Source organism: Oncorhynchus mykiss, chromosome 11 (genome assembly GCF_013265735.2).
Source record: "Oncorhynchus mykiss isolate Arlee chromosome 11, USDA_OmykA_1.1, whole genome shotgun sequence".
Taxonomy (NCBI): domain Eukaryota; kingdom Metazoa; phylum Chordata; class Actinopteri; order Salmoniformes; family Salmonidae; genus Oncorhynchus; species Oncorhynchus mykiss.
This window is the reverse complement of record NC_048575.1, coordinates 48,806,164-48,827,349: the sequence shown is the minus strand read 5'-3', so window position 1 is coordinate 48,827,349 and position 21,186 is coordinate 48,806,164. Positions and strand designations below refer to the sequence as shown.

The following is a 21,186-nucleotide window of genomic DNA, read 5'->3' as shown; positions in this document are numbered from 1 at the left end:
TGAGGCCTCAATGAAACTACCTGTAACCCTTACATGTATGTAAACGCTATTGCTATTCTCTCTGTGTTTGTGTTTTCATTGGTTTGCATTGCATGTCAAGCACATCAGATTAAGGTTGGAATGATGCTCTCAGCCTGGTGAAACCATTGTTCTATTTACAGCCTTGTGGGCCTATATCCTAACAATAGTCCTTAATTTGATTTCAGCCTTGATACTGTAAGTAACAATCAGGCTGGGCTGAGAGGGAACAGGATTTAGTGCCAAATGTACCTCTGTGAGATATCTGTACCAGTGAGACATTCTCAGTGTAGTGTAGGATGCACTTTGAGACAATCATGTTCTCCTAGTCCCACTTACAATGGAAGTTCATTGATATACATTCTTTATCATCTCAGTTTAATTAGTCCCTTTCAAACCATAATCAGTACAATACTGCGTTGAACGTTTATATCCCTTATATCAATAAATAATACTGATGATAATTCACAAAATATACATCCAATGGTTTGACACTTAGGCAAACTCTGCTATACAGTTACTACAAAGAGTGGGGAGACTTCCGACAAAAAGAAAGACTGTGACACAGGTGGCTGCACTCCTCAGCATTTGTTGCCATGCGGCTACTATATCATGTTGCAGGAGAGAGATGTGAACTCCCATACACGTGCAGATGCCAGTATCTGTGTTGGTGCTGACGAGGGCATCCTCTTGTCTCACACCCTCTGCAATATCTCTGGCCACGGTGATGCTTGGGATCAAAAAGGTTAAATAGAATCATATCGCTGAGTCTCAGTGGTTGTTGTGGAGACTTGCAACATTATATGTAGGACTTGACACATGCAGAACGAATGCCTTAAGTTAAGTATAGTACTGGGAAAATGCTCAAGAGGAATAAGCATTTCGTAGACCTCTGTCAATTGAACATTATGGGGCGGTTTCCTGGACAAAGATTAAGCCTCGTCTAATGTTTTTTTGGTCCAAGTCTAGGTTTAATCTGTTTCTGGGAATCCAACCCTATTGGTAACATAACAAAAGCTTAAAGCCTGCTTTACACAGTCATAGAGAACTACAGTGATTTTAGTAGTCAGACCTGACCCCAATTCTGTCATATCTTGCAGCAGTATGTTAGCCAACTTAATTATCTTTAAAACGCTGCCCCTGCCAAGGCAACAATGGATAATCTGTTTTCTGGACAGATATAACAAATTATGTGTTTAATATGATTGTTTAATTACCCTGTTGTAACAGTTGATGATTTTAAACAATTATTCTCTGTGAGTTTCTCCCTCAAATTTCTGTGGCTATCATATCCTCATAGTGTAACCCTGAGCTGTGGATGTCCACGTCGAGCTCCGGCCGACTCTCCAGCTCCACTGTGAGCTCCTGCAGGATCCTCTCCAAGTCTTGGTTCTTCTTGTGCATCTGCAGATAGTTGAGCTGAAGCTGATTCTGGTACTTGATGACTCTGTCCTTCTCCTTGTTCCACGTCTGTCTTTCATGCTCAAAGCTGTTCAACAGCCTCTCCTGAGTCTCTCTCTCTTCCCTGAGCTCCCCTTTCAGTCTCTCCACCTCTCCCTGGAGGGAGTCAGTGCTCATGCACCCTTCTCTCCCCCCACTCTGGTCTGACCTCTGCTGGGCCTGGGCCTCCAGTTTGGCCTTCTGCTGCTGCCTCTGTTCTTTTGCCAGAGCCAGATCCGTTTTGATTCCTTTGATGTCTGTCTCTAGTATACCCACCTTTTCTCTTAGAAGATCAGCCTCGTTCTTCTTGCGCTGGAGCTCATTGTGGCATACCTGGGGTGGAATAGATGAATTGTGTCATTATAAAATGCACTTTGCCGTTCAACATGGAGGCCTAGTAGATAATGACCTAGATTCAGCATTGTCACTCACACTTAAATTTAGATCTGCTCACCACTAGTGCAGCTTCTGTACTTCACTAAAGAAATCTATTCTGTATGCATATCATACTACCTCTGATTTTCTTTTGACAAAAGAGACCCAGTACCTCGACCTCCACGCTGCGAGAGTGTATCTTGTCCTCTTGTTCTTTGTTCTGCTGCCCCAATGCCTCCATTTTGTCCCGAGTCTCCTTCAGCGAGACCTTGAGGCTTACGATGTCATTCAGCTTGTGAGTGACATCAGCCTGGGAGTCCCTGAGATGCTGCTTCAGCAGGGAGATCTCCCCAGTCTTTTGACATACCTAGTAAAGAATGCAAAAAAAAAAATTGCGTTGAATCACTGGCTGAATTTTTTAAAATTACATTCTCTCTGGCCTGTGCAAACCCTGTGCAAACCCTGTGCAATGCATTTTCCTAGTGACCTGACCAGGAAATACTTTGGGCCCACTCAGTCACAACTAGGGCCCTGATTTTCATGGTAAGGCTATGTGGTCAGGAAAAATTCATGAGACATGCTGGCCGCACTCACCTCCCACTGGGTCTCCTCTAAGGTGGGCTCGAGCTGGGTTTTCTCCCTCTCAAACGACCTCAGTTTGACCTCTGTCAGGTCCTTTTCCTGGGTCATCCTGGCCAGCTCATCCTGGAGCCTCTGCTTGTCCTGTTGCAGCTGACTGACCTGCAGTTGCAAGGCCTGGTGGTTCCTCACGGCCCTGTGCGAGACCTGCCTGAGCTTGGTGGAGCACCTCTGCTTCAGGCCCTCCATCTCCTCAACACAATACCTCTGCCTCTCTTCGAACAGCTGGCAAGTGTCCACCTCTTTCTCCTCAAAGCTCACCTGCAGCTCATGCAGCTCTGTCTCACTCTCCAGCAGCCTCTGCTCCAGCAGCTCAATGAGAGACTCGTCCATTGAGATGGGAGTGCGATTACAGCCTCCCATCTCCTCCAACAGATTAATAGGCTGCTGAGTGGACGGTATGGAGACGGCATCCCTGTTAGCCTTCACTGCCCCTCCATTGCTTAGAGCTGCAGCCCTAGCACTGGCTCTAATGCCATTCCCATTGGTCCATGTAGAGCGAGGGGGCTGCAGGGGATGGGCCATGCCATGGGCTGAGCCTCCTGCACACTGAGACAATGGGCCTGTGGAAGCACTGAGGCTCCCATTGGTGCTTTGAGTAGGCAGGCTGGACATTGAATCCTGCCCAGAGTCTGAGAGTGTCACTGAAAAGGTGTCCTGTTTGGGCCCCTGGGAGTCTTTGGTCCTTTCTGGCGGAATAAGCAGGTGGGTGAGATTGTCGCGAGTCTCTGTGGAAGAGGTGCTCCTAGGGATGACTGGCTTGAAGGCTGTGGGCCGGATCAAAGCGTTCTCGGTATTCTAGAGGCAGAGGAAGGAGAGCAAATAATCAATCAGAGAACCTGTTGGTTTTAGTTTTCAACCTTCCTTTTAGCAATGGAGATGATCATGTAAGCAAATAGTGCTACCAATGAATAATCAATTATTTAGTGCTGACGAGAACAGATAACCACCCAGAAATTTGAGATTTGTACATGTAGAAGTGCAATGTAAGAATATACAGAATACATGAAACTGTCATGAAACATGAAACATGAGCTTATTCCATATGTCCCATCTGTGCTGTCTGGGAAGACCACCAGTTATACCCAACCTCCTCCTCCACCCTGTTGTACTGTCTGAGAAAAGATGAATTGCCCTGCTCTGTGATATTAATAATGTGTTGCGCTGTTTAAGTGTGAGCGTTAATCCTGTGGACTCAGCATTCCTGTCCAGTGACTTCATGCCTGGAAAGCACTTTCTCTCTTGGGGCATAAAGGCCTATTCAGAGAGCAGGACTTGGATAAGACAAGATAGCATCACTGATGACATCTTACAAACGATCAAGGCATTGCAATCTGCAATATTTACTGATTTGAATTACTAAAATATAGCCTATCCATTCATTCTTAAGGAATATAACTTATAATGCCTCGTGAGGGCTCCTAGGTGGCGCAGCGGTCTAAAGCACCGCATCTCAGTGTTAGAGGTGTCACTACAGACCCTGGTTCAATTCCAGGCTGTATCCCAACCGGCTGTGATTGGGAGTCCCATTTGGCGGAGCACAATTGACCCAGCGTTGTCCGGGTTAGGATTTGGCTGGGTATGTTTTTGCTGTCATTTTAGTCTTTCTAAAGTAATAATATACAGCTTAAAATATGTTTAAAATTCTAATTTAAATCTCTTGGACTGTCAGTCCTTGCATCTAGCTCTGTCTATGACATGGAGTGTGGTTACACACATTTGCAGTTAGGCTGAAACCCAAACTCAAAATTGTGGCTTAAGTCATCAACCTTGGCGATGGTTAAAAAGACTGGACAACACAAAGCTTGGTGTTTCAACAGAGGTAATATTTTTGTTTGCTATCTATTGTGCTTGTCTGATCTTGAAGTTGTGTTTGAAATTGCCTCCCTGGCTATCAATTGTACAACACAGAAATATTGACACAGGCAAGTATGTTGAGCAAGTATGTTGAGCAAGTCAGAGACTCACCTTCTCCAGTTTCCCAGACATAGTTGGCACTCTACAGTCTGGTTCCGTATCAGTAAAATGTCCCTGTCCTAAAAGGTTCTCTGTTAGGATGCCTCTCTGGTGAGTCGTCCGCGGCTTGTGGCTCACTTTTATATAAAAGAAGTCCTCACTCCTGCCTGAGTGAGAGATGGCTTTAGATGTGTTGTTGGAGGACCCCTGTGCAAAGCTATACTTCAGTAGGCCATCCAGGCTCCGGCCTGTCTTCCGGTGATGGCCTGCTTTCTTTAATTTGTACTCCGTGGCCTGACAGTGCTTGCTGTGAAGACTGTGACCTGAGACGAGGCTGCTGACGCTTCCCATGGTCTCTGAGCATTAGGGAAAGCAGAATGGATGTCCTGACAACTTTAACGTATTTTGTTGAAGAGGTACTTGTAGTGCGGGAAAAACTCATGACCCCAGGGAGATATTTTCAACATTTCCATCTGAAGGGAAGAAATTGAGATTCAACTTGAAATTTTTTGTTATACTTTTCTCACTATTACTTTCGCAACAAACCATACTGTAGACATACCCTCTTTTCATCATCCCTGCCCCGGGAGATACAAGGTCCCAGATGTTGCTAGCCATGATCTCAAACCCTCTAGGGAACAGACTTAATGTCTTTCAGTTGTCACTAGTTACTAAGTAGCAGAGGTCTCCAAAGTGAATGAGATTGCCCATGGGCTCCCCAACCACCTGGTGTCCTTTCTTTAAGCATAATGTCGACAGGAACAAAAGCATGGCTCAACGGGCCAACTATAATAGTCACATTAAGTAGTACGTATCTGATAGCTAATCCGTTGCAAATCATTCTTAACACGGCGTGGCTGGCGTGGAAGACATGCATAGCTGTCACTGTTAGTGTTTTATTTTGTATGGTGCAAGTGCAGTTGTTTTGAATGAATAAGGAGTGTTAGTATTCCACAGGAAGAGATGAAAAAACGGACAAAACAGGCACCTAGTAAGAACTCTTCTGCTCACCTTATCTTTTCATAGAAAATGCAATAATAGCTATGTGAACAGGGACAATAATCACAATGGACGAAACAGAATACAGCCTCTTGGTCACAGCATGTCAGAAAAAAATTGATATTTAGCTTCGTTCAGAAGAAGGATATTTTTTACATGTTTACATTGTTTGACATGGTACTGTTTGGCATGATACCTCACAATTTTCCTCAAATAATAGCTAATTATTGTTTTGATTTGTACCTTTTCAAGCACAGAACAATGCCAGATGCCATATGTAAACAATCTTTGACATCACCCCCACCCCCCCCCCCCCCACCCCCACCTCCAGCCTATCTGTCTGTCTGACATTCTTTCACAATCCCTCTCAAATTCTAGAATTCACCACCAAAATTCATCACAAGACTAGAAAATATTCACATTGACTTACTGCCATGGCAAAGCATCCGTCTAGCAGACTAACGCGCAGCAATCCCTTCAGTCCTGGAAATACCACGTAGCCGTGTGTGTGTACGAGTGTGCGTCCCTGAATGAACCATTCATGCAGTGAACACACCACCACTATCACCAGCCAAGAGGGTACTATTCTGAGGGGGTGGGTCTTTCTTTGCTTTATTCAGAGGCGGCCCGGCTTTGCATAACTGACATGTAAATTCAGCTAGACGGGAGATGGGACCTTGGAAGCCCCCCAGGGAATGGGGTGTATGACATGTGCTCCTTTTACCCTGGCACACGCCGCTCAAGTGATTAACTCCTTTTCCTCACAATGGATTCTTTAAACCCCCCCCCCCGTACACCCCCAAACTCCCTCCGCCCCCTTTTCTCCATCAACTGTGTAATACCCCCCCCCCCCCGTTCCCTGTTCCTCCCACACTGCCCCACATCCACTCTGAACAAACACCTCTCTGGCTGAAGAGAAATAACCCCTCTTTATCTGCTGAAGTGTGCCATTCTTTGTGTGGACTTTTGTCTGGTGTTTGATTTATTCCTACTGAACAGCAAACACCATATTTGAGTGTTAAATAAATGGCTACACTTTAGAATAAGGGGCAAATTGTGCAGTAAGAGTGATTTACTGCTGAGGGCTTTGAGTTGCTCTTAGTGCTGCTGTATCAGTTTCAGCTTGCCCACTTTCTCAGCCTATCTAGGAATATACTGTAAAAGTCAACCCTTGTTTTAGGCAAGCATCCTAAATTGATTCAATCTTTTAACACACAAACCTTAATTGATCAACTTTTTTAATTGATCAAGGAAATATTTTGTGCAATGTTCACAGATGGAACATTATTGATTTTAAGAATGTTAATTTCAAGGGCTTTCAAAATAAATCCATTTGTTGAGATTCAACTCCTGATAAACAACAGGGCACAACTGCATTAGTAGTAGGGAGATATTTCACCAAAAATCTGTAGATAATTGCTTTCATTTTATTCTATCATAGATATTCAAGATAATGTACATGAACTGTCTTTACTAAACCATATCAGAGGCTCTTCTTGTATTTAGGAAGATTTTGTAATTTCATCAAGATTACATCATTTAAATATATTATACAAATCCATCTGACCCTCGGGCCTCCTAGGATCACAATGATGTAAGGCCTTCAGTCACTGGTGAACAATTGGGGGTATTTGGAGCTACATTGAGAATGGGGTTTGGGGGAGTGATCTCTTTGCATGAGTGTGTGCATAGTGAGGGGGAGGGTTTGCTACACGTGCCCCCACCAAGCCACAGCTGACCTGCCTGACACAAAAGCCTGCCACACAGCGGACCAGCTGACACTGAGACACACAGTGACACGCGTAGCCAATCCATTACCTCATAGGCGAGAGCAGGGACATACAGGGCAGGATTTATACCTGTCCCACAAGGAACGAGCTGCTCTGCTCTGCTGTACCTCTTTAGCAAGCGGTCCTGTTTCGTACCTCGCCCCTCGGCTGGAAACCTCTGCTAAAGAGGTACAGTAGAGCAATTCGTGATTGTTTATACCGATCTAAAACAACTTTTAAATCGGTGATGCTAGACACAAGCGGTAAAATGCCAGAGGAAGTCGCGACTCTGGTGCACATGGAAATATCTTTGATTTGTCTCTATGACATTCAGAAGTTGAGCTATGACCTAGTCAAGGAGTCTAAGAAATTGGAAGTAATCTTCTACAATGTGTGACTCTGTCACTAATCCATTTTTTTTGTATTTTTATTTATTTAAGAACAATAATTAAGAACAAATTCTTATTTACAATGACAGCCTACCAAAAGGCAAAAGGCCTCCTGCGGGGACAGGGGGCCTGGGATTTAAATAAATAAATAAATGTAATATCAACGTAGGACAAAACACACATCCCAGTAAGAGAGACAACACAACACTACATAAGGAAAGACCTAAGATAACAACATAGCAAGGCAGCAACACCACATTGGAGCAGCGCAAAACATGGTACAAACATTATTGGGCACAGTCAACAATTGATTAAATCACTTTCTGTAAAATAGAATATGTGCTGTATAATTAAATTGATGGTTGACATAAATTATCATAATAAAACATATTTGGTAGCAGAATAACATTTTATTTTCCTTATCCATTATTATTATCATTAAATAGCCTACCTGAAAGACGTAATGAGTATTGGTAAACTTCGTAGAATTGCAGAAAATGAGCTTCAAAACAAACATTTTCTTAAGTCCCTTAATTTTCTTAGAGGGGAGGTGGTAGGGTGGGGGGGTCATGAAATGTTGTGTCACACAACCCAATGTTATTTTCGGTAGAATTGTGGTTAGGCCCCATCGTGGTGCGTAAACTGCGAATAGAATGACTGAGAAGACATAATTATAAAGCATTGTTAGCCTCAAGTCCTCTCAGTCATGACACAGCCATATTCCAAACTCGCATATACAGTTGAAGTCGGAAGTTTACATACACTTAGGTTGGAGTCATTAAAACTCGTTTTTCAACCACTCCACACTTTTCTTGTTAACAAACTATAGTTTTGTCAAGTCGGATAGGACATCTACTTTGTGCATGACACAAGTAATTTTTCAAACAATTGTTTCCAAACAGATTATTTCACTGATTATTCACTGTATCACAATTCCAGTGGGTCAGAAGTTTACATTACACTAAGTTGACTGTGCCTTTAAACAGTCTGTCACGTTCTGACCTTAGTTATTTTGTTATGACTGTTTTAGTATGGTCAGGGCGTGATTTGGGTGGGTTGTCTATGTTCCTTTTGTGGTGTTTTTGTGTTTGGCCTGGTATGGTTCTCATCAGAGGCAGGTGTCGTTAGTTGTCTCTGATTGAGAATCATACTTAGGTAGCCTTTTCCCACCTGTGTGGTGTAGGTGATTATGTTCTGTTGAGTGTTCGTATTCTGCACCAGACAAAACTGTTATGTTCATTCACTTTGTTGTTTTTGTTCAGTGTTCAATTTCTTTATTAAAAATATGGAAACTTACCACGCTGCGCATTGGTCCTCACCTTCTTCCACCGACGACCGTTACAGATAGGCTAATTGACATTATTTGAGTCAATTGGAGGTGTACCTGTGGGTGTACTGTATTTCAAGACCAACCTTTAAACTCAGTGCCTCTTTGCTTGACATCATGGGAAAATCAAAAGAAATCAGCCAAGACCTCAGAAACAAAATTGTAGACCTCCACAAGTCTGGTTGATCCTTGGGAGCAATTTCAAAACGCCTGAAGGTACCACGTTCATCTGTACAAACAATAGTACGCAAGTATAAACACCAAGGGACCACGCAGCCATCATCCTGCTCAGGAAGGAGACGCGTTCTGTCTCCTAGAGATGAACGTACTTTGGTGCGAAAAGTGAAAATCAATCCCAGAACTACAGCAAAGGACCCAGTGAAGATGCTGGAGGAAACAGGTACAAAGTATCTATATCCACAGTAAAAATGAGTCCTATATCAACATAACCTGAAAGGCCGCTCAGCAAGGAAGAAGCAACTGCTCCAAAACCGCCATAAAAAAGCCAGACTATGGTTTGCAACTGCACATGGGGACAAAGATCGTACTTTTTGGAGAAATGTCCTCTGGTCTGATGAAACAAAAATAGAACTGTTTGGCTATAATGACCATCAATATGTTTGGAGGAAAAAGGGGGTGGTTTGCAAGCCGAAGAACTCCATCCCAACTGTGAAACACGGTGGTGGCATCATCATGTTGAGGGGGGGCTTTGCTGCAGGAGGGACTGGTGCACTTTACAAAATAGATGGCATCATGGGGGTAGGAAAAATATGTGGATATATTGAAGCAACATCTCAATACATTAGTCAGGAAGTTAAATCTTGGTCGCAAATGGGTCTTCCAAATGGACAATGACCCCAAGCATACTTCCAAAGTTGTGGCAAAAAGGCTTAAGGACAACACAGTCAAGGTATTGGAGTAGCAATTACAAAGCCCTGACCTCAAGCCTATAGAAAATGTGTGGGCAGAACTGAAAAAGCATGTGCGAGCAAGGAGGCCTCCAAACCTGACTCAGTTACACCAGCCTTGTCAGGAGGAATGGACCAAAATTCACCCAACTTATTGTAGGAAGCTTGTGGAAAGCTACCCGAAGCGTTTGACCCAAGTTAAACAATTTAAAGGCAATGCTACCAAGTACTAATTGAGTGTATGTAAACTTCTGACCCACTGGAAATGTGATGAAAGAAATTAAAGCTGAAATAAATCATCCTCTCTACTATTATTCTGACTTTTCACATTCTTAAAATAAAGTGGTGATCCTAACTGACCTAAGACAGGGATTTTTTACTAGGATTAAATGTCAGGAATTGTGAAAAACTGAGTTTAAATGTATTTGGCTAAGGTGTATGTAAACTTCTGACTTCAACTGTGGATTGTGAGTGTGTGTATGTGTGTGTGAATGTGAGACACCATAAAGGACAACAAAAACCTTTCCAGGGTTTGATGAGGTGAATAATTGAAAAGGAAGGCCCTGTCTCTATATGTGTATGCTGTCAAGGATTCTCCTCACGTAGCTTGACATTGTTCCTTGTGCATTGTGTGGCCAAGTTGAAAGTATGAGTTATCTTCGTTAAACTAAATGACACTCTGCTGGGAATGATGTGGGAGACAGAGACAAGCATCGATCTGTCACTTTCCCTCTTATTCTCCTGCTATCCATCCATCCAGCTTGTACATGCTCTAGTGTGATTTCTCCTCAGAGCATACAATGGCAGCTAATTGGATAATCCACTTAGTACATTGGTGAGGAGGCTGTGAGTGAATGACCCCTCAGCTCTGAATAGGGAATCGCACACGCTCATTCCTACTGCCATTGAGGGAAGAGAGAGAGAGTTTTTCTGTGTCTGTGTGCGAGTGAGTGATATCAATGACAATGTCAACATTATGTTTGAAGTGAGTATGGGTATTTTGTAGGCTACCCTGAGTGCCCTTCAATCAATCCTTTTGAGTGGTGGAGGAAAGGGCCTTGTGTGGATGGGGGGAAAAGTTAAATGACTGGTTGTGGTGAAGTGAGCATGTGCTAGTCATTAATGAAACATCATTGCTTTTCATTAAGGTAAGAACAGCCAGGTCCGTTTTAATGGAGGCCTATCTCTGAAATTAGAATGCTTGCCTGAAGTGATTCAACCCTTTCAAATGAGACATTAGGCCGACAAACAATCAACCGTTACTCTACAAAGGTGATGCTCATTCTATGAATTTGCATTTCTGGGGTGCCCGGTGATAACATTCTGAAAGGCATTTGCATAAGCCTAGCAGCTGGACTCCGTACAAGGAGAAACTTGTTTTAAATTGCATCCAAATGGTACCCTTAATTAATGACCAGGCCAAAGAAAGTATGTTTGTAAGTGACAAGGCTTTATGCCTAATGTATTATTGCATATCCTTACTGAGCCACACTATCCACATTCTACATTGATTATTGCTCTCTGATGTCTGTACACTTAACGTACTGAAGTGGCTGGAATCTATCCAAAAACTGTTTTAGAGAGTTGTGTGCATCGTACATTAGATGCTACAGATCAGTAGCCTCTCCGTAGTCATAAAATATTTACTTCTTAGGCTTTTATCTCTGAGTCAGACTAAAAATGAAAGGCCACAGTGAAAAGCAAGGCAGCAAATAGCAGTATTTGTCTACCTTTATCGAAAAGTGAAACTGTAGAGACCCATACTACTTGCATCCACTTACAGATAAGTAGTAACTTTCAAAGTAAGTTCAGTAGGTAAAAGTATCTCTGGGCCTAACCTTCTTCAATAATGCTGGACCACAGATAGAAAGCTTGTGAACCTCCCCAAAAAATTAGAAGCCCCCAAAAAGTGACAAGAGTGTCTTCTGAGCTACATTAGAGGGGAAGTGAATTTAGCTCCAGACTTTCCAGCCTGGCCTCAAAGATACAGTATATGAAACATACTTACTATATGCATTTCTGTCTCAAAGTCTAGTTACTTGAAACAGAAACGAAAGTATGGAGGTTGGTTGGGGTGGATGGGTGGGTGTATACGGCGACCGTCTAGCAATCCAAAGGTTGCGTGTTTGAGTCGCGTCGGGGACAACTGTAGCATTTTTGTTCATCCTTCCCATAACCCTTATTCTAACCTTAACCCAATTCACATAACCTGCTACAAAAACTCTCCTAACATTTGTTGTTTTGTTCTCCTAACCACTAACGTTAATTCTCCCTGTAATTCTTCTTTGTTGTTATGATGCAACATGCAAAAAAAGTCTACCAAGACGTATGATAAGTTACATCATCCAATTTGTATGATATTATACATCCTCTATGTCGTATGATATTGTACGACCGCTATTTAATTCATAATGTAACGTAACGTAATATATCATACAAAATGGAGGGAACAGATTTACATACCAAATCCTATGAATTTCCATGAGACCAGGTTGAACATGCAAATCACAATTGTCTAATTAACAGTTTGAACAAAAGTTTAAGTATTGGAGAAATGAAATCTGTAAGTGATAAAAGACAGTAACCACAAGTAGGGCCTGGAGTTTTTCTTGGTCATATGTTGTGGTCAGAAAAACAAACACCTGACACTAGACATAAGGTATGAGGTATGAATTTGAGAGTGGTTACATTTCTTCAATCCTACCCCATACGTTTATGTGGTGAGGCTGCTGTTGGGCTAAAATACAAATTCCAGATTGTGGCTTTAAGACTCATTCCGGAGCTTAGAACTAGTGTGCAAGGTTGACATTAGCCATTGATTGTGCAGCTGACATTTGAGGAATTCATGTACAGTTGAAGTCGGATGTTTACATACACCTTAGCCAAATACATTTAAACTCAGTTTTTCCCAATTCCTGACATTTGATCAGAGTAAAAATGTCCTGTCTTAGGTCAGTTAGGATCACCACTTTATTTTTTAAGAATGTGAAATGTCAGAATAATAGTAGAGATAATGATTTATTTCAGCTTTTAGTTCTTTCATCACATTCCCAGTGGGTCAGAAGTTTACATATACTCAATTAGTACTTGGTAGCGTTGCCTTTAAATTGATTAACTTGGGTCAAATGTTTTGGGTAGCCTTCCACAAGCTTCCCACAATAAGTTGGGTGAATTTTGGTCCATTCCTCCTGACAGAGCTGGTGTAACTGAGTCAGGTTTGTAGGCCTCCTTCCTCCACATGCTTTTTCAGTTCTGTCCACACATTTCTATAGGTTTGAGGTCAGGGCTTTGTGATGGCCAATCCAATACCTTGACTGTGTTGTCCTTAAGCCATTTTGCCACATTTTGCAACAACTTTGTCCATTTTGTCCATTTGCGACCAAGCTATTATCTTCCTGACTGATGTAGATTGAGATTTTGATTCAACACATCCAAATCATTTTCCTTCCCACATGATACCATCTATTTTGTGAAGTGCACCAGCTCCTTCTGCAGCAAAGCAACCCCACAACATGATGCTGACACCCCTGTGCATCACTGTTGGGATGGTGCTCTTCGGCTTGCAAGCCTCCCCCTTTTTCCTCCAAACATAACAATGTCATTACGGCCAAATAGTTCTATTTTTGTTTCATCAGACCAGAGGTCATTTCTCCAAAAAGTACAATCTTTGTCCCCATGTGCAGTTGCAATCCGTAGTCTGGCTTTTTTTATGGCGGTTTTGGAGTAGTGGCTTCTTCCTTGCTGAGCGGCCTTTCAGGTTATGTCGATATAGGACTCATTTTACTGTGGATATAGATACTTTTGTACATGTTTCCTCCAGCATCTTCACAAGGTCCTTTGCTGTTGTTCTGGGATTGATTTGCACTCTTCGCACCAAAGTACGTTCATGTCTAGGAGACAGAGATGAACGTACTATTGTTTGTACAGATGAATGTGGTACCTTCAGGCATTTGGAAATTGCTCCTAAGGATGAACCAGACTTGTGGAAGTCTACAATTCTGTCTTGACTGATTTCTCTTGTTTGTCCCATGATGTCAAGCCAAGAGGCACTGAGTTTGAAGGTAGGCCTTGAAATACATACACAGATAAACCTCCAATTGACTCAAATTATGTCAATTAGTGTATCAGAAGTTTCTAAAGCCATGACATCATTTTCTGGAATTTTCCAAGCTGTTTAAAAGGCACAGTCAACTTAGTGTATGTAAACTTCTGACCCACTGGAATTGTGATACAGTGAATTATATATATATATTTTTGAAATAATCTGTTTGTAAACAATTGTTTGAAAAATTACTTGTGTCATGCACAAAGTAGATGTCCTAACTGACTTACCAAAACTATAATTTGTTAACAAGACATTTGTGGAGTAGTTGAAAAACAAGTTTCAATGACTCCAACCTAAGTGTATGTAAACTTCTGACTTCAACTGTATTACCTCAATTACCCCGACTAACCCCGTACAACGCCTCACTATTGTTATTTTACTGATGCTCTTTAATTATTATTATTTTTATTTTTTTTGGCTTATCTATTTTTTACTTAACACAAATTTTTCTTAAAACTGAATTGCAGTAAAATAACATTTTATTTGATTTAGGTAGTTTCTCCCATTCTTCTCAGCAGATCCTCAAGCTCTGTCAGGTTGGATGGGGAGCATCCCTGCACAGCAATTTTCAGTTCTCTACAGAGATGTTAGATCAGGTTCAAGTCCGGGTTCTGGCTAAGCCACACAAGGACATTCAGAGGCTTGTCCTGAAGCCACTCCTGCGTTGTCTTGGCTGTGTGCATAGGGTCCGTTGTCCTGTTGGAAGGTGAACCTACTCCCCAGTCTCAGGTCCTGATTACTCTGGAGCAGGTTTTCATCAAGGATCTCTCTTTGGATGCCTTTTAAGCAGGCTGTCATTTTCCTTTTACTGAGGAGTGGCTTCCGTCTGACCACTCTACCGTAAAGTCCTGTTTGGTGGAGTGCTGCTGAAATGATTGTCCTTCTAGTTCTCCCATCTCCACAGAGGAACTCTGGAGCACTGTCAGAGGGACCATTGGGTTCTTGGTCACCTCCCTGACCAAGGCCCTTCTCCCCCGATTACTCAGTTTGGCCGGGCCGCCAGCTTAAGGAAGAGTCTTGGTGGTACCAAACTTCTTCAATTTAAGAATGATGGAGGTCACTGTGTTCTTGGGGACCTTCAATCTGGTAACCTTTCCCCAGATCTGTGCCTCGACACAATTCTGTCTCGGAGCTCTACGGACAATTCATTCGACCTCATGGCTTGGTTTTTGCTTTGACATGCACTGTCAACTGTGGGACCTTATATAGAGAGTTGTGTGCCTTTCCAAATCATGTCCAATCAATTGAATTGACCACAGGTGGACTTCAATTAAGTTGTAGACACATCTCAAAGATGATCAATGGAAACAGGATGCATCTGAGCTCAGTTTTGAGTCTCATAGCAAAGGGTCTGAATACTTACGTAACATTTATAAAAACCTGTTTTTGCTTTGTAGATTGATTTTATTTGATCCATTTTAGAATTAGGCTGTGACATGACAAAATGTGGAAAAAGTCAAGTGCTCTGAATACTTTCCCGAATGTACCGTACATTAGATTTGGGATTGGGGAAGCAAATATGTGTACTCATTCGCTGCAATAGCATCCCTACATCAGCATCGCTGAACCAAGCCTCATATACAGATGCTGTATTTAGGTATCTGGGCCAGTTATTTTGAGAGTCTCTTTAGCAGGCCATGACAATGTTAATGGTTAGTCTGAAGAGATTGCAGATTGGATATAAAATAAATGCAGTTCCGTTCTGCTCTCCAAAGCCTGTCTTCTCCAGTTTCTATACACCCACACGTTTCTGTATTCCTTTTGAAGCAGCACTACAATGCATGTCTATGCAGGTACACAGTTTATCCAATCTCTCATCTTGTCACCAGATAGATCCGTCTGCAGGTTTCAACACATAATGTACACAGTGGTCACAATGTTTTTGTGGTTATAGCAGTGCACACCAATTTCCTTGTTTGTTGTACACTGGGGAGGTCTGTTGTCTATTAGAGACTAATTACAAGCTGTTGAAAAGCTGTAGTCTGAAACAGTATATTACTACATATTATATTGCACTTGATAGTGTTTAGAGACAGCAGTGGAATGCTAACACCTCAGTTAGGACCGACGCGCATGCACTCCAGAGAGTTCTTCTTTAGAAACAAGCTAAACACCTCCACAGAATGACAAACTTTTCTACCCTTTATTTGTTAAAATAAAGGTTCTTCTTCAATCATAGACGACAAAACATTTGCTCTAACTACAGTAAAACCTTGCCGAGTCAGAGCACATTCACATGCTCAACTTCTTTCTGCTGCCTTTCCGTTACTTCCTAGCATGTTTACCCTGGGCTAGTCATTGATATGAACCACTTGTACCAAGTCACATCCAGTTTAGCAGCCATAACATTTGAGCCTTAGGTGACCTACCTCCATTACTGAGTGCTGAGCTACTTTCCCGGGTCTGCCTCTTCCATGTGGAGGATGGCTTGCGCTGCTGAGTGGGACACAAAGGGGCAATGTCTCTTTTTATGTTTGTGTTTATATTTTTCTTTGTCCTCTAAGCCCGTTTTTGTCTCTCCATACTGTGTGTTCACTTCATCCCATCTCCCAGGAATGGAGCGCTGTCACCCTCCCACAGAAATACATAGCTCCTCTTTTGCTATCTTCCTCTTTCTACCTCTCCTTTCTCCTTGTTCCTTCCCTCTTTAACTCCCTCCCACTGTCCCTTTCTCTACCACTCACTCACCCTTTTTCTTGCTCGCTCCTATCTCCTCCTCTCACTCTCCCGTCATCCTATCTATTGAGCGGTATTTCTCCACTCTGCTTTCTGCTCCCCTCCCTCTTCCTCTTTCAGCTCTCTCTCTCTCTCTTTCTCTCTCTCTCGCTCACTCTCTCTCCCCCTCCTTGGCACTCAGCCACAATATTCTGTTATCCATCATAACTCCACTGCCTGTGTGTACCCACATACCATCAGCCCACTGTTCTTATTGGATGGCTCCACACTCTTCTAAAGCTTTTCCGAGGCACGGTGATGCATGTGTGTCTCTTTCAGTGTGCACAATGCTGGTTTTGTAATTCAACCCACTGTGCCATAAACATTTCAAATCTATGTTGATTTACTCCACGTTAATAATACAGAGGAGCAGGCAAATCAATTATAAAACAGTAACAACTTAGTACGTAACAGCTGACACAATGTCTCTACTGTATTTATTTGACAGTTTGTGAATACTCTAAAGAATTGTGTGCTGAAAACAGATTGGTTTTAGATGAAAGTTAAACTCTGACAGTGCTCTGGGGCTGATGATATGACTCATCCTCTGTTTCTCCCTGGTCTGAGCGCTCAGTGTTTAGCTCCTGAGGATTAAACCTGCTTCACTGGTTCGTCCAGCCCTGCTCAATAATTCAGACAGGGATATATTTTGGTTCATAACAGTTATGTAACAGATGCATTCATGATCAGCTGGATGCAGGTTAGAACTCCGGCTGTGGTGTTGGAGGAAGACGCATTCCAAACCTCTCATAGTAGCTCTACTTATATGCATTAAAAGTGACCTTTCTGTTAAAATGGATGTCCCTCCTTTACTATTTTCCCCTAACCCTACCACCCTTCCCCTAATTGGAGTAAACTAATGGACAATAATTCTTAGGATTACACTTCAAGCTTATACTGTACATTCTACATACATTTCACGGACAGTATATTTTACACAAGTTATATTTTGTCTGAAGACCATCCAGTTTTGATTTCTAGCTGCCGTATATATTTTTCCACTGTGCTGTGATGTTTCACAAAAGTTCTGAACCTTTCTATTCTCGTAGTTTCTGCAGATTGTAAATTAAAGATAAACACCATTTATAAGAGTATTAATATATTATTGATTGATTGACTATGATTATCAAATCCCCCATTAGTGTTATTTGCAGAGTTAGCTCTAAGTGAATGTTGCATTTTTTCAGCCATTCACTGAATCTGTGACCACAAACAAGCTACACATATGTGCGGTACCAAAACAAGTGATCTAATGATTGTCTCTTGGCAGCAAAATTTGCAGCACTGGGATGGTTGTATCCCCCAAATATATATAATATTCTATTGGTTGCAAGAATTTTGTATAATAACATCAATTGAAAAACTTTAAGTTTTGAATCTGGTGTCGTTTAGTGTGTCAGTTCATGGAATCGGTACATCGAAAATATCCTCCCAACTATTTTGTAACCTGTATGGTGCAGGGCTGTGATTTTTTTGGTCCTTAAATGAGACTGATATACGTTTTTATTATCACAATTATCTTTAGCCAGTTTTGGTCTTTAATGCAGGGCCAACAGATAGAAAAGGTCCATATATTTTGTTAACTGCATGTGTGACATATTTATGATATAACTTACAAAGATTTTACCGTTTTACTTTTTTTTCAACAAAATAAATAATATTTTTCTTTAATCAATTTAGTGCATTTGTGTTTAGCCATAATATTTGTTCTAAAATGTGTTCTGTCTTTTCTGGTGGAATAAACTGAAATTGCAACCAGCTTTCTATTGCTTGTTTTTAAAAAAAAGCATTATTTTGGAGGTGATTTCATTTTCAAATAATCGAAAGTGAGAGGTTGTCATCGGAATTAATTGGAAAAGGCCATTCCGGAACATTGGATGAGACATTCGTACTAATCTGCTAGAGAACCAGTTCGGATTTAAGTATAACTTGTGTATGACTGAAGCCTTTAGTGCGTGGTCTAATGCTTTAATATTTAATCATGTCTGCCCTCCAAATTCATATTCGTTATATATTCATCCCTTCAATGGTAGCAAAATCTTATCTAATTTGGCTAACTTTCTATTCAAATGTATTGTATTGGGATCATTTATTTATTCAGGTATGTGAATACTGAGAATGTCCACTTCGCCGTCTGACAATTTTATTGGTAAACTACACAGTAATGTAAAAGTAACATTTTTTAGAGGTCCAATATGTAATATGTAATATGGTGCATTGTTTTCTAAAGAGAACATGAATTGTCAGTGTATAACGACATGTTTTTAAGCCCTGGATTTGTAGCCCCTTGACATTGTTGTTGGATCTGATTTTATTAGCTAACATTTTCGATGGCTATAATATATAGACATGCCAATAATGGACAGCCTTGTTTTACTCCTCTTAACAATGTAATACTTTATGAGAACATTATTTACTATTTTACACCTGGGGTTACTAGACATAACTTTAACCCATTGGATAAGCGATTCTCCAAAATTAAAATAGTCCAGGCATTTATGTATAAATTCCGGTCATACTTTATCAGAATACTTTTCAAAGGTAGCTATGAATGCCAGGCCTGGTTTCACAGATTTGTATAGTGTTCTACCAGCAATCAAGGTAAGATCCAAATGCAGACACATCGAATTGAGAATGGTTTAATATTCCAACAGGTGCAGGCAATAGACAGGTCAAGACAGACCGGGGTCGGTAAACCGGCGGTGGGGCGACAGTACCGGATGGCAGGCAGGTTTAGGGTCAGGGTAGGCAGAGGTCAACAATTCAGAGGTGAGGCAATCACAAGGACAGGTGAAACAGATCAAGGTGTGACAGTGTTCTATTGTTTCCAGTATTTGTCTTATATTAACTTCAATGTATCATCCATGTAAAAAACTTTCTGATAAGGATAAATAATATTTGTATTTAACACATGACACATAAAAGAAAAGACAAAACACTACATCATATAACATTATTACAACACCACAACATATCTACAATACAAAATGTATAATACCACCATACAACAACATTACAATGTACAGTACCAGTCAAACGTTTGGACACACCTGTTAATACATAAAGGATTTTCTTTATTTTTACTATTTTCTACATCAAATCAAATTGTATTTGTCACATACAAATGGTTAGCAGATGTTAATGCGAGTGTAGCAAAATGCTTGGGCTTCTAGTTCTGACCATGCAGTAATATCTAACAAGTAATCTAACCTAACAATTTCACAACAATTACCTTATACACACAAGTGTAAAGGAATGAATAAGAATATGTACATAAAAATATATGAATGAGTGATGGCCGAACGGCATTGGCAAGATGCAGCAGATGGTATGGAGTACTGTATGAGATGAGTAATGTAGGGTATGAAAACATTATATAAAGTGGCATTGTTTAAAGTGGCTAGTGATACATTTATAAATCTTTCCATTATTAAAGTGGCTAGAGTTGAGTCAGTGTGTTGGCAGCAGCCACTCAATGTTAGTGATGGCTGTTTAACAGTCTGATGGCCTTGAGATAGAAGCTGTTTGTCAGTCTCTCGGTCCCAGCTTTGATGCACCAGTACTGACCTCGCCTTCTGGATGATAGCGGGTGAACAGGCAGTGGCTCGGGTGGTTGTTGTCCCTGATTATCTTTTTGGCCTTCCTGTGACATCGGGTGGTGTAGGTGTCCTGGAGGGCTGGTAGTTTGCCCCCGGTGATGCGTTGTGCAGACCTCACTACCCTCTGGAGAGCCTTACGGTTATGGGCGGAGCAGTTGCCGTACCAGGCGGTGATACAGCCCGACAGGATGCTCTCGATTGTGCATCTGTAAAAGTTTGTGTGTGTTTTTGGTGACAAGCCGAATTTCTTCAGCCTCCTGAGGTTGAAGTGGCGCTGCTGCGCCTTCTTCACCACGCCGTCTGTGTGGGTGGACCATTTCAGTTTGTCCGTGATGTGTTCGCCGAGGAACTTAAAACTTTCCACCCTCTCCACTACTGTCCCGTCAATGTGGATAGGGGGCTGCTCCCTCTGCTGTTTCCTGAAGTCCACGATCATCTCCTTTGTTTTGTTGACATTGAGTGTGAGGTTATTTTCCTGACACCACACTCCGAGGGCCCTCACCTCCTCCCTGTAGGCCGTCTCGTCATTGTTGGTAGTCAAGCCTACCACTGCTGTGTCGTCTGCAAACTTGATTATTGATTTGGAGGCGTGCATGGGCACGCAGTCGTGGGTGAACAGGGAGTACAGGAGAAGGCTGAGAAAGCACCCTTGTGGGGCCCCAGTGTTAACTATCAGCGGGGTGGAGATGTTACCTACCCTCACCACCTGGGGGCAGCCCGTCAGGAAGTCCAGGACCCAGTTGCACAGGGCGGGATCGAGACCCAGGGTCTCGAGCTTAATGAAGAGTTTGGAGGGTACTATGCTGTTAAATGCTGAGCTGTAATCGATGAACAGCATTCTTACATAGGTATTCCTCTTGTCCAGATGGGTTAGGGCAGTGTGCAGTGTGATTTTAATTGCTTCGTCTGTGGACCTATTGGGGCGGTAAGCAAATTGGAGTGGGTCT

General features: G+C 41.9%; 1 protein-coding gene across 3 annotated transcripts; it reads right to left on the bottom strand.

Annotated features, from left to right (window-relative positions):
- Positions 1 to 387: 387 nt before the first annotated feature.
- LOC110535810 (leucine zipper putative tumor suppressor 1) lies at positions 388 to 16,616 on the bottom strand. 3 transcript variants are annotated; one of them, XM_021621110.2, is made up of 5 exons: positions 16,295 to 16,616; positions 4,441 to 4,901; positions 2,428 to 3,270; positions 2,006 to 2,200; positions 388 to 1,791 (listed from the first exon to the last, which is right to left on the bottom strand). In XM_021621110.2, exons 2-5 carry the CDS (start codon positions 4,777 to 4,779, stop codon positions 1,288 to 1,290), a joined length of 1,881 nt encoding a protein of 626 aa, XP_021476785.2. In that variant the 5' UTR covers positions 4,780 to 4,901; positions 16,295 to 16,616; the 3' UTR covers positions 388 to 1,287. The 3 variants fall into 3 exon arrangements, with proteins under 3 accessions (XP_021476785.2, XP_021476786.2, XP_021476787.2); XM_021621111.2 differs by lacking the exon at positions 16,295 to 16,616 and adding an exon at positions 5,858 to 6,110; XM_021621112.2 differs by lacking the exon at positions 4,441 to 4,901.
- Between the last annotated feature and the right edge of the window lie 4,570 nt (positions 16,617 to 21,186).

Bases quoted from the DNA above. Each gene is read 5' to 3' on its own strand.
- LOC110535810 (XM_021621110.2), bottom strand. From the start codon at position 4,779: ATGGGAAGCGTCAGCAGCCTCGTCTCAGGTCACAGTCTTCACAGCAAG. The intron at 3,271-4,440 runs GTGAGTCTCTGA...CTCTGCCTCTAG, and splicing joins TGTCTGGGAAACTGGAGAAG to AATACCGAGAACGCTTTGAT. The intron at 1,792-2,005 runs GTACTGGGTCTC...ATTCCACCCCAG, and splicing joins CTCGCAGCGTGGAGGTCGAG to GTATGCCACAATGAGCTCCA.